We start from the raw sequence: 13,637 nt of genomic DNA on the forward strand, positions 1-13,637 counted from the left end.
ATTCAAAGTTTTTTTTACTTTCTTAAACTATATATCAAGTTAAACATAAGACCAAAAAAATTAAAACGTAACGAAGGAAATAGTTGACAACTATTTTGGATGACAAGTAAAACAGACCGAAGGATTTAGATTTAAGAGGAACAGTAAACGCGGCAAGAAGGTTCTTTTGGTCTTCATTTTCGGTTGATCATTCCATTTTCTCAATATTTTTGACTTCGATCCATTCCCAACTCTAATGTTTATTGCTCCAACATTATATTATCAAAGACCGACTTTTTTTCCCCTACCCCACCCCCCCAACTCCCCATGGAGGTGGATTTTTGAGTTCAAAATCTTAAAATAACAGTTAAATAGACATATTATAAGTTATTAATTTGAAATAGTCAGCAATTAGACTTGCTTACTTATACTACAATTCCCTTGACCAAGGACTGGTCTAACCAAACTATTCTTCAGTCAAACTTTCTCCATTCCTTTTGTTACTTCATCCCCTTTATATATAATCTCTTCTTTACATTCAAAATCACAAATTCTTGTATGGTTAACCAACAACTCCTATTATACTCTGTCTCTCCCCTGTCTTGTATTATTTCACGTTCGAGTTAATTTCTCAAATGGACAATTACGCAGCTGACAATAATAGTCACGAGTTTAATAGACTTGTAAGTGAATTAACTCAAGGAAGGGATCTTGTTCAACAGCTCCAACTTCATCTTAATGCTCCTAATTATAATTCATCGTCTAATTCGTCCGAAAACACTAGGGAATTCTTGATTCAGAATATCCAGTCCAAATTTGATAGGGCTCTGTCCTTGCTACAATATAATACTACTGGAGATAATTCTAATTCATTACTAGCACATTCTACTTCCCCTGCTATTCCGATTATTGGAATGTCTGATTCTCCGCGATCAAGTGAAGATTCTGATCGTGATCTTGAGCCTAAAGATCATCATGCTACACGCAAGAGGTTTATAATTTTTTTTTTTCTTCTTATAATTAAATTTTTCACGTATGATCACTAAACTTATAATGTTACAGAAAGAGCAGTACACCGCGTTGGACAAAGCAAGTTCAAATTCATCCAGGGGCGCCAATTGAAGGGACTCTTGATGATGGTTATAGTTGGAGAAAATATGGACAGAAAGATATCCTTGGTGCTAAACATCCAAGGTAACGTACATATTAAGATTAAAATGTTTGAATCTATATATACTTAAAACATTTATGTAATTATATTTTTTGTTTGTTAAATGCAGAGGTTATTACAGATGCACACTTCGACATGTCCAAGGTTGTTTGGCTACGAAACAAGTTCAAAAATCCGATGAAGATCCCACCATTTTCGAAGTCACGTATAGAGGAAGGCACACTTGTAATCAAGGTGGTGGTGCTAGTGTCAGTAATGTGAATCCAGCACCACCACCTTTGCCCGTAGCAATACATCAAATTCAAGAACCAAACATAGGAAATCACGAACAATATCAACAACTAATCCCTACCCCACATCAAAACTCGAATGAAATTCTCCTGAATTTTCAAAAAAACCTTAGTATCTCCAAAGACGACTTTAACTTCAATAGTACTCACCATGATCATCCTAACAATGTGCCATATATACCCTCGTTTAATAATTACCCTTCATCGTCCTCCCACGATCATCAAGATTACAACTTTTTGACTAATTCATCCACAATTCCAAACAACAACTTTGTGGAGAATTTCCCCCCTTCCTTTAATAACATGTCTGCAGGAACTTCTCAGCAAAATGAGGCAGATTACCAATTTAACTCAATGGGATTTGAATCAAACTTCCCATATGATTATCAGAGATTCTCTTAATTCCTAATTAATCTTCTAAGAAAGTAACTTAATTAACTCAAGATCATGATGAATCAAGGACAATTTTGCAACCAATTTGTTACTAGGAAGCAAGGCATTAGCACTTAATTAGATGTTTTAGCTTAACCATCTGCTAATAATGATGGTAATATCTATTTTGTTTTCATGTGGTCATCTTTAATTGTTGTAGTCTCGGAATTAATATGTATCACAAGCTTTCAAGTTTTGTAACATCTTTTCATCATTTGCAAAGGGCCAAAAAATGCCCTTCAACTAATGAAAATAGAATAATTTGATCTTAAATATGTCTTTGTCGTTATTGGAATGACTCATATTTGTCCTTCAACTTTATAAATATAACAAATTTGCCCTGCATTTGGATTAGGTCTCAAATATGCCCTTGTAGTTGAAGAACTTCCTCAAATTTGCCTACCAAAACTAACAAAAAACACTTTTTTTCAATCAATCCTTATATTTTAGGGTCGGATTTGTTTGACTTCCATTAAATGCACACCTAGATTATGAGAAGTTTTAATTGTTCCTCAAATATGGATTTTCGAAAGTATTTACCTCTCTTTAACTATAAGAAGTCTTAATTATCCCCTCAAAATTTATTTTTGAAACTATTTACCCTCTAATGTGCCACATGGCACAAAAATATTACTCCGTCGATTTTATATAACTCACTTTTTTTTTAGTCAATTTCAAAAGGAATAACACATTTCTATATTTAGTAAACATTTAATCTCTATTCCTACTTATATTTAAGAAAGATGTGTTCTAAATTAATTCATAAATAATTGTGTAGCTATAAATCAGTTCATTAGGGGTAGAATAGAAATTTTTAAGTTAAACTTTACTAAACATAGAAATATATCATTTCTTTTAAGATTGACTAAAAGGAAGGTAGGTCATATAAATTGGGATGGAGTAATTTTTTTGTATAACTTACATAAATCCCATAGTGTAAGATCTAAATTACATTATATTCCTACTATTTACTATTTTACAAAAAATCCCTTAAAATATCAGCCATTCGAATACATAACTGGTTGTCCGAATACATTAATTGTGATACATTATATATGTGTCTATTGCACTTAATATGGAATATTAAAGTAAAATTGATTTTAATTCCCCCAATTCACGCAAAACTGGTTGATATCAATCCATTACAATCTGTAACAAATTCACAAAATTCAAAATAAATATCATATATATATATTAACTCTATCAAAATAAATGGAATTTGAAATTTAATAGATTAGATGAAAATGTTTGTTTGATTACGTAGTTTTTTTTTTAAAAAAAAAGAGGAAAAAGGGTCTTATTAGACATACATTTATATATACCATATATATTAACTCTATTTATATATACTTTCAAATAATTACGTATTTTACCATTAATTAAGAGTTTTCTATCATATATTGAGGAAAATACATCTAGATATATGTAGTTTTGCTACCAGATACACTAAAATAGGGAGAGAAGCGAGGGAGATGGGAAGGAAGATAGTCATGTGTCCCAGATACATGTGAGTCACACTAGATACATATATTTGTATGTATCTGGTGTGATTCACATGTATTTAGGATATCATCTACATAGGAGAGTAGCGAGCGAGATGGGAGGGAGGCGAGGGAGATTTGTCTATATATATATCTCAGTTACATGCGAATTCACTTTGGTACAATGTATCCAGAATAAATCACAGCTAATTTTGACCACATATATCTCAAAATACATGTATCTAGACGTATCCAGACACATCAAAATCTAATAAGATTCATAATATTGCAAACTAAAATAAGTAATTCGCTCCTAAACTTGTGAAATTTCTTTATTTTGGGAATTGCTTGTATCCAATGAAATCCAGCAGAAGTGCCAAACAGGCCAAGTCTATGAAGAATCTTAAGAGGAAAACATAATTGGGCCTGTTATCTGGATCTACTTGGGCTTGGGTCTAAGCTAATTGGGAATATACGTGCAGAAATCAATATGGCCCCGTATAAATCGGAACCGTTTTCTATTAAAAACAAATAAGTATAACTTACATAAATTCCATAGTTTTAATATGAAATTACAATCTATCCCTCATTAGTTTGTAATTACATTAATTTCTTAAAAAGCAACACAAACTGGATACATTAAAGAGTAGCTCGGATACATTAAAACACAAATGAGATACATAATATGTAGCTCGGATACATTATAAAATAAACCGGATACATAATATGTAACTCGGATACATTATAAAATAAACCGGATACATCATATGTAGCTCGGATATTAAATACTGACTCGAATACATTAATATGTAGCTCGGATACATTAAAGAAATAAGCAATTTTAGAAATAAAAGAAAATATTAAAAATAAGAGAAACATAAATCGTGTATTTCAGTAATTTTTTTAATAAATAAATTGAACCACAATGAATAAACCCGAATAACATAACGTCTGTTGGCAACGAATGCCAAGGGCGAAAATTTGTTCCCGCAAACAAACGCAGCGCAGCAGAGCTTTTCACTCCTCTGCTCTGCCAAATTTAATTTTGTGGACATGGTAGAACCAGATTCTTCAAATTTCAGTCTCCTTCGGTAATCCTCTCTCTATCTATATTCAAATTTACTTTACTCGTTGAAGAAATTAGCTCCATTTTTCTTGAATTTTCCCATGAATCTAACGCAAAAATCAATTAAATCTACTTGTTCAAATGGAGAATTACTTATTAGTTTCAAGAATCTTCATTCAAGACTGAATTTTTCATCATCAAATTGTGTCCAAATTCTAACAGATTATAGTGGGTCTGCCAGACCCTTTTCAAACCCTCTGCATAATTTTCTACCTAAAACCCAAAACCCCCAAAACACAGTGAGTCTGATATGTTCAGCTCTAAAGAACAGAAACAATGACCATTTGTCCCTCCTTCAGAAAACCATCCAAGATAATGGGCTTATTAGTTATTTCAGTGACAGTGAAATCTCAAGGGTCCTGTTGAGATGCCAGTCTGATTCATGCAGTGCTCTTAGTTTCTTTAACTGGGTCAAGAATGATTTGGGTGTGGAGCCTAACACTCGAAACTGCTGTCTTGTAATTCATATACTGACTTGGACAAGGAACTTTTCACAAGCAATGAAATTTTTGTCTGAATTGGTTAATTTGAAGAGAGATGGAATGGAGAGTGTGGATGTGTTTGAAAGTTTGCTTTCATCTAGTGGTTTGTGTAATTGGGACCCTGTTGTGTTTGATATGCTAATTAAGGCTTTTCTCAAGGTGAACATGGTGAAAGATGGATTTAGAGCGTTTAGAAAGACGGTGAAGCATGGAATGTACCCGAGTGTTATTACTGTGAACTGCCTTTTAACTGGTCTTTCAAAGTTGAATTATAGCAAAAAATGTTGGGAAGTTTATGCTGAAATGGAAAGAATTGGAGTGCACCCGAATTCGTGTACCTTTAATATATTAACCCATGTCTTGTGCAAGGATGAAGATGTGAACAAGGTTAATGAATTCTTGGAGAAAATGGAAGAAGAAGGGTTTCAACCTGATATAGTTACATATAATACTTTAGTTAGTAGCTATTGTAGGAAAGGAAGAATGAAAGATGCAGTTCACTTGTATCAAATTATGTACATTAGAGATGTATCACCAGATTTGTTCACATATACTTCTTTGATAAATGGCTTTTGTAAAAAGGGAAATGTGAAAGATGCTCATCAGTTGTTTATAAGGATGGCTGACAGAGGGTTAAAACCAGATGTTATTTTGTATAACACTCTTATTTCTGGTTATTGCAAAGAGGGGATGATGCAAGAGGCACGTTTTCTTTTGCATGACATGATTGGAGAAGGGATGCATCCTGATAAGTTCACTTGTTCAGTTCTTGTACAAGGATATCAAAAACAGGATAATTTGGTTTCAGCTGTGAATTTAGTCACCGAGCTTCAAAGATTTAGATTTGTAGTATCTCATGATATATACAATTATCTTATTGCTGCACTTTGTATTGAGAATCGACCATTTGCAGCCAAAGCTCTAATTGATCGAGTATCTGGCGACAGATATGAGCCTAGCAATATGGTCTACGGGGAGTTGATTGAATCTTTCTGCAGATGCAATTTCCCCGATGAGGCTTCATGCTTGAAAGCAGAGATGGTATCAAAAGATTTGAAGCCTGATATTGGTACATATAGAGCTATAATTAAATGTTTGTGTAAATTAGGCCGAAGCATGGATGCCAACTCCTTGATGAGAGAAATGACTGATTGTGATGTGCCACCTGATATTGAAGTCTGTAGAGCTTTAATAAATGGTCATTGTGGGGAGAACAATTTCTGTGAGGCTCAATCGCTGTTAAGCTTCTTTGCTCAAGAATTTAAAATATTTGACACAGTTTGTTACAACACAATTGTCAGGCTTCTAAGTGGTGAAGGTGATATTGCAAAATTGATGAAATTTCAAGATAAAATGAGGAAAGTGGGTTTTGCGCCAAATCAGCTGACATGCAAGTACGTTATTGATGGATTACAGAAAGCTGTGGGAGTCCACAAAATCAACAGCTGAGTGCAGTAATGAGGTATACATTTTACATTGGGCTTCTCATCTGGTGAATCATTCTTAAATCAATTATGAGGAAAAGACTTGACATTGATACTAATGCATGAAACCAATTAAAAAAAATACTAATGCATGAAATCTTATCTTGTTATGAGCCAAACTCCGGTTTTAAAAAAATTGGAATCCTGCTGGGTGATAACTGATTGCAGTAGTGTCTAGGAAGCATTTTGTTAAAGAAATAATTCCCCTTTCCTTTGAAAAATACTGCTTCACATTAGATGCATTTATTTGGAGAAATCTTGTGAAAAATAATTATGTTCTAGTTGCCTATGGTTCCTTTACCTTTACTTTTGTTTCAAGATTGTACAAGAACTCCAATGTACAAAAACTACCTTCATTTTCTGAAGCAATTACCCCTACTTAATTTTTTTTTGATAAAGTAAAGTTGTATTCTTCAGCAATGAGGGTATGCTGGCAACCATCAAAAAGATTTACATCAGTGACCCAAAAAGGACCAACTCAAGAAATTACCCCTACTTAATTACTTCTATATTAGGGATAAATTCGGAGACCTCTCCCCACGTTTGGCTTCTTCACGATAACCTCCCTTGTTGTTTATGATATTAAGCTTACCTCTCCTGTTTTGATCTTTTTTGCAATAATTCTTTTAGTATATTTTATTATTAATGCAAAGATATGGTGGTCTGAATTAATTTTCCCTTCTAATATACTCTTTTGTTTAGTTAATTTTTTTCCTAAGAATTCATTTGCCCTCTTCATATCTGTTACTTCGAAAAAATATCAAAGTGCTATTCTAAAATCACTGAATTTGATTTCACAAAATAGATCTCCACGATCTTCGACTTCCTAAATCTATGTATTGCATTTACCTAAGCCAAAAAGTTGCCTCAAAGGCATTCCTCTTGCCACCACATCAATTTGCCCAAATCTCTCACCTTTACAAACCATTTCATTATGAATTGCAAAGTGCTCTACAATAACGATTACTTTCCAAAGTGAGAAGCCAAGTTAGCTGCTCATGTAGTGTTTGTTCCTGTGATCCTGCTAATTTCGGAGACAACATGAGTTGCATCAAAGGATGAGGACAACTCATACAAACAATAGTTACTAAAAGAACGAACTACCATATAAACAAAATTTCTGCATTCCAAATGAAATGTATAAGTAGGCCTTTATATCGCAGTTTCTATTTCAAAGTCTGCATCATGACAGCATTACATATTTTGTAGTGTCGGTCCAGATGGTCATTCAGAGAACTCTCCGAATGTAATATCTTTTTCTTTGGGCAGTTCAGTCTTTGGTGGCAATGATTTTCTCCGTTAAGATGACATTGCTGCAGTGGATCTCAAATGACTTTAGCTTCTTTACTGAAAGGTGCTTGGATTCACACATCTTGAGATTGGACACGGAGCTTCTTGATCTTGACGTTCAGAAATAGAGGATCAATCACTTCAGGGTGCAGGGTTATGAAATATGAAGCTATATTACTTGCAGAAGGATTGACATTGGTTTCTGTTAGAGTTGAACTTAAGATCCTCAGTACTAGAACCACAGATCAAGTTTGAATTATATGCTCACTGGTTCTTTGTGTTTTGTTTTCAGCTGTATTATGGTTCCTTCATGGCTGACCTAAATTTGGTAAGAAAAGTTCCGTTCTAAGTTCATCTCTACCTAATTTGCCTCACTGCCTTCTTACCTTCATCTTTTCTGAATTTGAACAAAATTTTTGATAAACAAATGAAGGTTGAATCATCAGACTCTGTGTTATTGCTGTATTATGTTTAAGCTAGTTTATACAAGAAGCCTAACATCTATGTCAATATGGTTCATATAGACAAGGGAATTATTTCATAGAAGTCCTCTAATGTAATTTCAATTTAACTAGCTAAAAGCACTCTTAGTGCCTGAGTATCTGGTCCACACTTGTGAATTCAATAAGACAGAATAATCTAAATTGTCTTTATTAGCTAGTGTTGTTTGGAACAAATAATGTACAAAGTTTATTGTGATAAGTAGTATTTCTGACATGTTGTCAGCATATGCTCAAATTTCAGGAATTATAAGTGGATGGCTAAAGAAGGTGTCAATTCTCAAAGGTCAGATCCTGCTTCCATAGTATTGGAGGTCACCTGTATTTTCCAGTTAATTGTGAAGATTTCTGTTAATATCAAAAGCACCGACCTTTGCTGCTATGAATTGGTTCTAATACAAGGGAGGAAACAATGAAAAGCTTCTTCAGATTTAAAGTTGGTTTTTGACATGCAGATGCACATATGGGGTGGTAGAACTTCCTTTAGGATTTTCCTTTGTCAGGGATCTCATTCAGCCTCTCTATCTTCACAAGGTAGGATAAGGCTGCATAGACCCTACCTGTGGGATTACACCGGATATGTTGTTGTAGGGATCTCATCTCATAACAAGACCCTGTACCCTGCTGTTCAAGAGTTTATACATTGTTGAAGCTAATGTATCTGTCTGCTTATATACAATGCTTCTGTTATCCTTTCATATCTCTTCTTTTAACCTAACACAAATTTGCTTTCTCTTTGTCATTACATTCTTTTATAGAATACTATGGAAGCAAAGAAACCTCAGGTGTCGTGAGAATATTACTAACACTATTCAGAAGGTTAAAGAAAATTGCATTAACATGTTGTATTTTTGGTGTAAAGAAGATGGTATAGAGGAAGTAGATAGATTTCCTAGGATCTATGTAATTATGGAAATAGCTTGTAACTTTTTGGAGGTAGCCTAATGCTGAACTTTACCTTTATCAAAAAAAATCTATGAATGCAATACTAATTAGTTGGGACCTGGCCTAGTTGTCTTTGTTAAACTTAGATTAGGCCTGGACATGGATAATTGTAAGACTTAGAGATCCACAAGCTTTATGAAACCCCAAATTTGTGTTAAAAGACAAAAACATTAGAGTCTTGTAACTCTTGTTACTAACTGATATAAGGTTGATACTGGTTCCTGATAAAGGTATATAGAGAATTTGTCTTCTTTCTCTTTTCAATCCAAGATACAATTTGATCGGTCTATTTTCCTCATCCTTTTACCTGGTCTTCCTCATTTTCAGAAACTCCTGTACCTCAAGAATTTACTCCAATTATGACTAACTGCAGGATATTTGAGATTTGGGCCTTATCACTGCTATTGCACTTCTTGTTTAAGGTTGATACTTTATATACTGACCCATAAATGATATTAAAGGCAATATTCTATTTCTATAGGATTCCATACAGCTGCATCCGTGCTCTACAAACCACATTAGGGGTGTGTCATCTGTTTTTGTCAGCTATTCATGCTGATAGTCTTACCTGTTGATGGAAAATCTGCCAAAGCCCTTGGTCAACTGAGTTCTTAAATTGGGCTAGGAGGTTCAGTACTATGAAATTTCCGGTACAAGTGGAATAAGCGGATGACCCCTTAGCTCTCACTTGGGTGAATGCAATCGTTTACTTTAATGACACAAGTGATATTCTCAAGATACTTAAGTAGTAAGTTCTATTAGTTACCAGTTGTCAAAGCCCACTTTTTTTTGAAACTGGTAACAGGATCCATCTTACATAAACTTTTCATTTGCCTTGATATATTATGTGTCAAACAGGTGTAACGTGTGTATTGGTACTTCATAAAGATCCTTCAAAATATACTAAAAGTTGAACTTATGCACCCAAATACTTACCTGGTACATACTTGTATGCAAGTTCACAGCAACATAGGTTGAAGCCTAAGTTTTTTAATGTTTAGTTCTCTAGTTTGTGGAACAGGGACAACAACAAATGCTCTTCACAAAATGTATCTCCTAAGTTGTGGACTTCTGTATCAAGCAGTATAACAAACCTTATAGGGGTCGTTTGGTAGGGAGTATTAGGAGAAATAGTCCAAGTATATATTATGTGTGGTATTATTTAGTACTATGTTTGGTAGGAATTTTGGGTCTATGTATAATCAATCCATGGATTAGTTATGGTATTATAGGGTGTATAACTAATACCCTCCATTTGGTGGTATTAGTTCTAATACCATGGGACTAATCTAGGTAAGGACAAAAATACCCCCTCAAATTCTTTTAATCATTTTGTTTATTTTCTTGATTTTATGTTTTATATTTATACTAATAAATTTATTTAAATAAATTAGCCTAAAATATGAGTTATTTAATCTATTTATTATTAATATAAAATATTATAATCCGACTAATATGCTAATGTTGATGTATGAATTTAAGAACAATTCATAAGTCAAATATTATCTCTTAACGGAAGTCCATTAAACATTACACAAGTAGTCTAAAACAAGAGCATAAATATATATATATAAACATCTTGAGTATAAAAATAGTTTAATTTATTTTGCTATATATTTTTTTTAATTTTTTTTTATGATAAAGAGTTTTTTTAATTTATTGATACAAAACAAAGTTCAATAAATTTTCTCTATAAATTATTATAGTTGTGTGACCTTTTGAGATATTAACTCCAATTTATTAAGATGACAATTATTTACTCTCAAATAATTTAAGTGAGAAAATAGTGAACATGACAATAAAATTTTTATTCTCCTAGCTAGTTAAAATGCTAATAAAAAAATAATATTGTCCGTCAATTATCTACCTTGACCCAATTACATGAAATAGAAAATCTCAGAATAACTCAAGGGTATAATTGGAAAGAGTTTTTTTTGTAGAGTTTTAAACCACACACAAAACTAGGTAAGAAACAATGAACCAAACACTTGATAAAAATAATCCATGCATTACCAATTCCTGCATTACTAATCCTTGTATTATTGATCTTTGTACCAAACGACCCCTAAAAGGTAGTCTCTTACAACTTACAAGCATAGTGACAATTTTTTTTTTAGCACAAGAAATATTAATTGCAAATTTTTAGAAAAAAAGGTGATAATTAAGTAATAACTTCACGAAAACATTTGTAACAGACTTTGATATTCATCATTATGGGGTCTAACCTTCTGTTAACACTCATTTATGGGAGTGATAATAGTAGCTGCATCCTTGGGACATGGTTAAGTCCGAGACTCGTTCATCAGATCAAGCTAGATCTCCTTATGTTATAACACTTGAGTTGAAATTTATAATATTCAAACAATTGACTTCCTGAACATGATTGTGGTTTTTGGCAGACTATTCTTAAAGTTGAGAATCTAAAAGTGTCTCAATTTTCAATCAAATCATACAGGTCTATTGCCTTTGATAAGTTTTTGGTCTGACAGCAGCTGAGAAGTTAGGCAGTAAAAGTTTGAGGATATATACTTGATATGTCATTGGGTTTATCCATTCCAACAGACAGAAGTTAGAATTGAACAGAAAATGAGTGTTGACGGAATCAGTTTAAATAGTTGCATTTCTATGAAATTACCTCTGCTTGTCACATTTCTATGAAGTTGTTATTCAGAAGTAGTATTTAGCTGTTCATTTTTGGGTTTTCAAGACAGGTATCTCGCTTGTGTTTCTTCTGAATGCGCATAGGAGTTAGTAGTTAGTACTACAACAGCTGTCGATGTTAGAGTGCTTAATAGTTGTTCAATAATCTAGTTTTATGAGAATTAGAGTCTTTTATAATATGTGGTTTAGATGGAGAAATATGAAAAAAAAAATTGTCCCTCTGTTTAGTAGGGTAAGTTTATTGAGGTTTCACTATCTTTGCTTTAGGGACCTGAAATTCAAGACATTCCTGCTATATGGTGTGGGGTTAGAAATGGGAGCTTGGAATTACATGATGCCAACCACCTCAGTTACTCACTAGTCACCATCACCTAAAGGCCCCTCATTGGGATTACCTCTCTAGGTAACTAAAAGAGCAGCTTCTAGAAAAGAAATTAATCATATTCTTGAGAGTACAACTTTAGCCCAAGTAGGGGCATCTTTCTTTCACATTTGCATTATTTTCTTTTTGCGCGTGACTTGGCCCTGATGAACATCAATGGTTAAAGATACATTAAATAGAAAATGAGTATGATTTGAGTTAGACGTAGCAACTGAATAGAGAGATGTATAAATTGTTTTCTAATGCTTAAAATTGGAATTATATTTGTCAACATAAAGTTGATTCTAGACCAATTATGTTGTATGGGACAGAGTGTTGGTTGGTCAAGAACTCGCACGTCCAGAAGATGAAAGTAGCGGAAATGAGGACGTTGAGATGGATTAGTGGACATACTAGGAGAGATAGGATTAGGAACGAAGATATTTGGGACAAGGTGAAAGTCACTTCTGTGGTGGACAAGATGAGGGAGGCTAGATTGAGATAGTTTGGGCATGTGAAGGAGATGTCCCAGTGAGAAGGTGAGATGTTGGCTATGGTGGGTCTTAGGAGAGGTATAGGTAGGCCGAATAAGTATTTGAGAGAGGTGATTAGACAAAGACATGACACACATGTAGTTTACTGGGGACATGACCCAAGATAGGAGGATGTGGAGGTCAAGAATTTGGGTGAAAGGTTAATAGGTAGTCAAGCATTGTCGAGTTTTCTTTATTAGTACTCTCCTATTACCTTTTTCTTCGATTTTAATTTTTACCTATTGTTTCTTCTACTTCGTTTATCGTACTATTTGTTGTTGATGCTACTTTTCTCCATTATTTTTTATATAGTTTGTTAACTACTATATTTTCTTTACTTGAGCCGATGGTCTATCAAAAATTACCTCTCTACCTTCACAAGGTAAGGGTAAGGCTGCATACACATCACCCTCCCCAGATTCCATGGAGATTTCAGTGCGTATGTTGTTGTTGTTGTAAACTGACATCCGTGCATTATAAGAGGTTAGAGGACAAACCAAAGACAAGAAAAAATGCATTCAAGTGTTTGTTTAAGTTGTACATGAGCTTTGTATGGTATCCTAAGAATTGGAGGGCCCAAAAGGTTCTTGCTTGGAAAAAGGGCAGTTAGTGCACTAAATTGAGATATAAGATTGGGACAAGTGCCAACTAGAGTGACAAACAAATCTCTTTTGTATATATTTTGTTTGTGTCTTTTAAATTCAAATTGATTTGTTTATTCTTTTTTGTTGAAGAGATGAGGAAAGGGGCTTGAACCAGCAGGCATAAACACAGTAGTCTTTCAACCGTTACAGGGAAGAATGGGGACAAGACATCCGAATGGGACATGGAAATCTATACAGCAATCAAGGTAGTAGGTCCCTCTACTCCCCCCCCCCCCCCCACGGCCACCCCCGACCGCA

General features: G+C 33.9%; 2 protein-coding genes across 8 annotated transcripts in view; both read left to right on the top strand.

The window, feature by feature from the left end:
* The first annotated feature begins 545 nt into the window (after window positions 1–545).
* Window positions 546–2,145, top strand: LOC102587289 (probable WRKY transcription factor 30). Its single transcript, XM_006350521.2, has 3 exons — window positions 546–970; window positions 1,042–1,173; window positions 1,260–2,145. The coding sequence occupies exons 1-3, from the start codon at window positions 615–617 to the stop codon at window positions 1,840–1,842; spliced, it is 1,071 nt and encodes a 356-aa protein (XP_006350583.1). The 5' UTR covers window positions 546–614; the 3' UTR covers window positions 1,843–2,145.
* Window positions 2,146–4,308: 2,163 nt separating this feature from the next.
* Window positions 4,309–13,637, top strand: part of LOC102587608 (pentatricopeptide repeat-containing protein At5g40400) — a 13,838-nt gene continuing 4,509 nt past the window's right edge. For 2 of the 7 annotated variants that reach the window (XR_001473877.1, XR_001473878.1), the window contains exons 1-4: window positions 4,309–6,423; window positions 7,715–8,063; window positions 8,480–8,521; window positions 13,470–13,585. Coding sequence is in view for 1 of the 7 variants with exons in the window: in XM_015310146.1 (XP_015165632.1) it covers window positions 4,521–6,410 (1,890 nt within the window). In the remaining 6 variants the exon portion in view is untranslated. Of the gene's footprint in view, window positions 6,424–7,654; window positions 8,064–8,479; window positions 8,973–13,469; window positions 13,608–13,637 lie in introns of those variants that run through there. The other 5 variants (XR_001473879.1, XR_001473880.1, XR_001473875.1 and 2 more) reach the window with 5 other exon arrangements.

This window comes from Solanum tuberosum, unplaced genomic scaffold (assembly GCF_000226075.1).
Source record: "Solanum tuberosum cultivar DM 1-3 516 R44 unplaced genomic scaffold, SolTub_3.0 scf00126, whole genome shotgun sequence".
NCBI classification, from domain to species: domain Eukaryota; kingdom Viridiplantae; phylum Streptophyta; class Magnoliopsida; order Solanales; family Solanaceae; genus Solanum; species Solanum tuberosum.

Excerpts from the sequence above, each read along its gene's own strand:
- LOC102587289 (XM_006350521.2), top strand. The coding sequence starts at position 615 with ATGGACAATTACGCAGCTGACAATAATAGTCACGAGTTTAATAGACTT. Across the intron at positions 971-1,041 it reads CATCATGCTACACGCAAGAG|AAAGAGCAGTACACCGCGTT; the intron begins GTTTATAATTTT and ends ATAATGTTACAG. Across the intron at positions 1,174-1,259 it reads CTTGGTGCTAAACATCCAAG|AGGTTATTACAGATGCACAC; the intron begins GTAACGTACATA and ends TGTTAAATGCAG.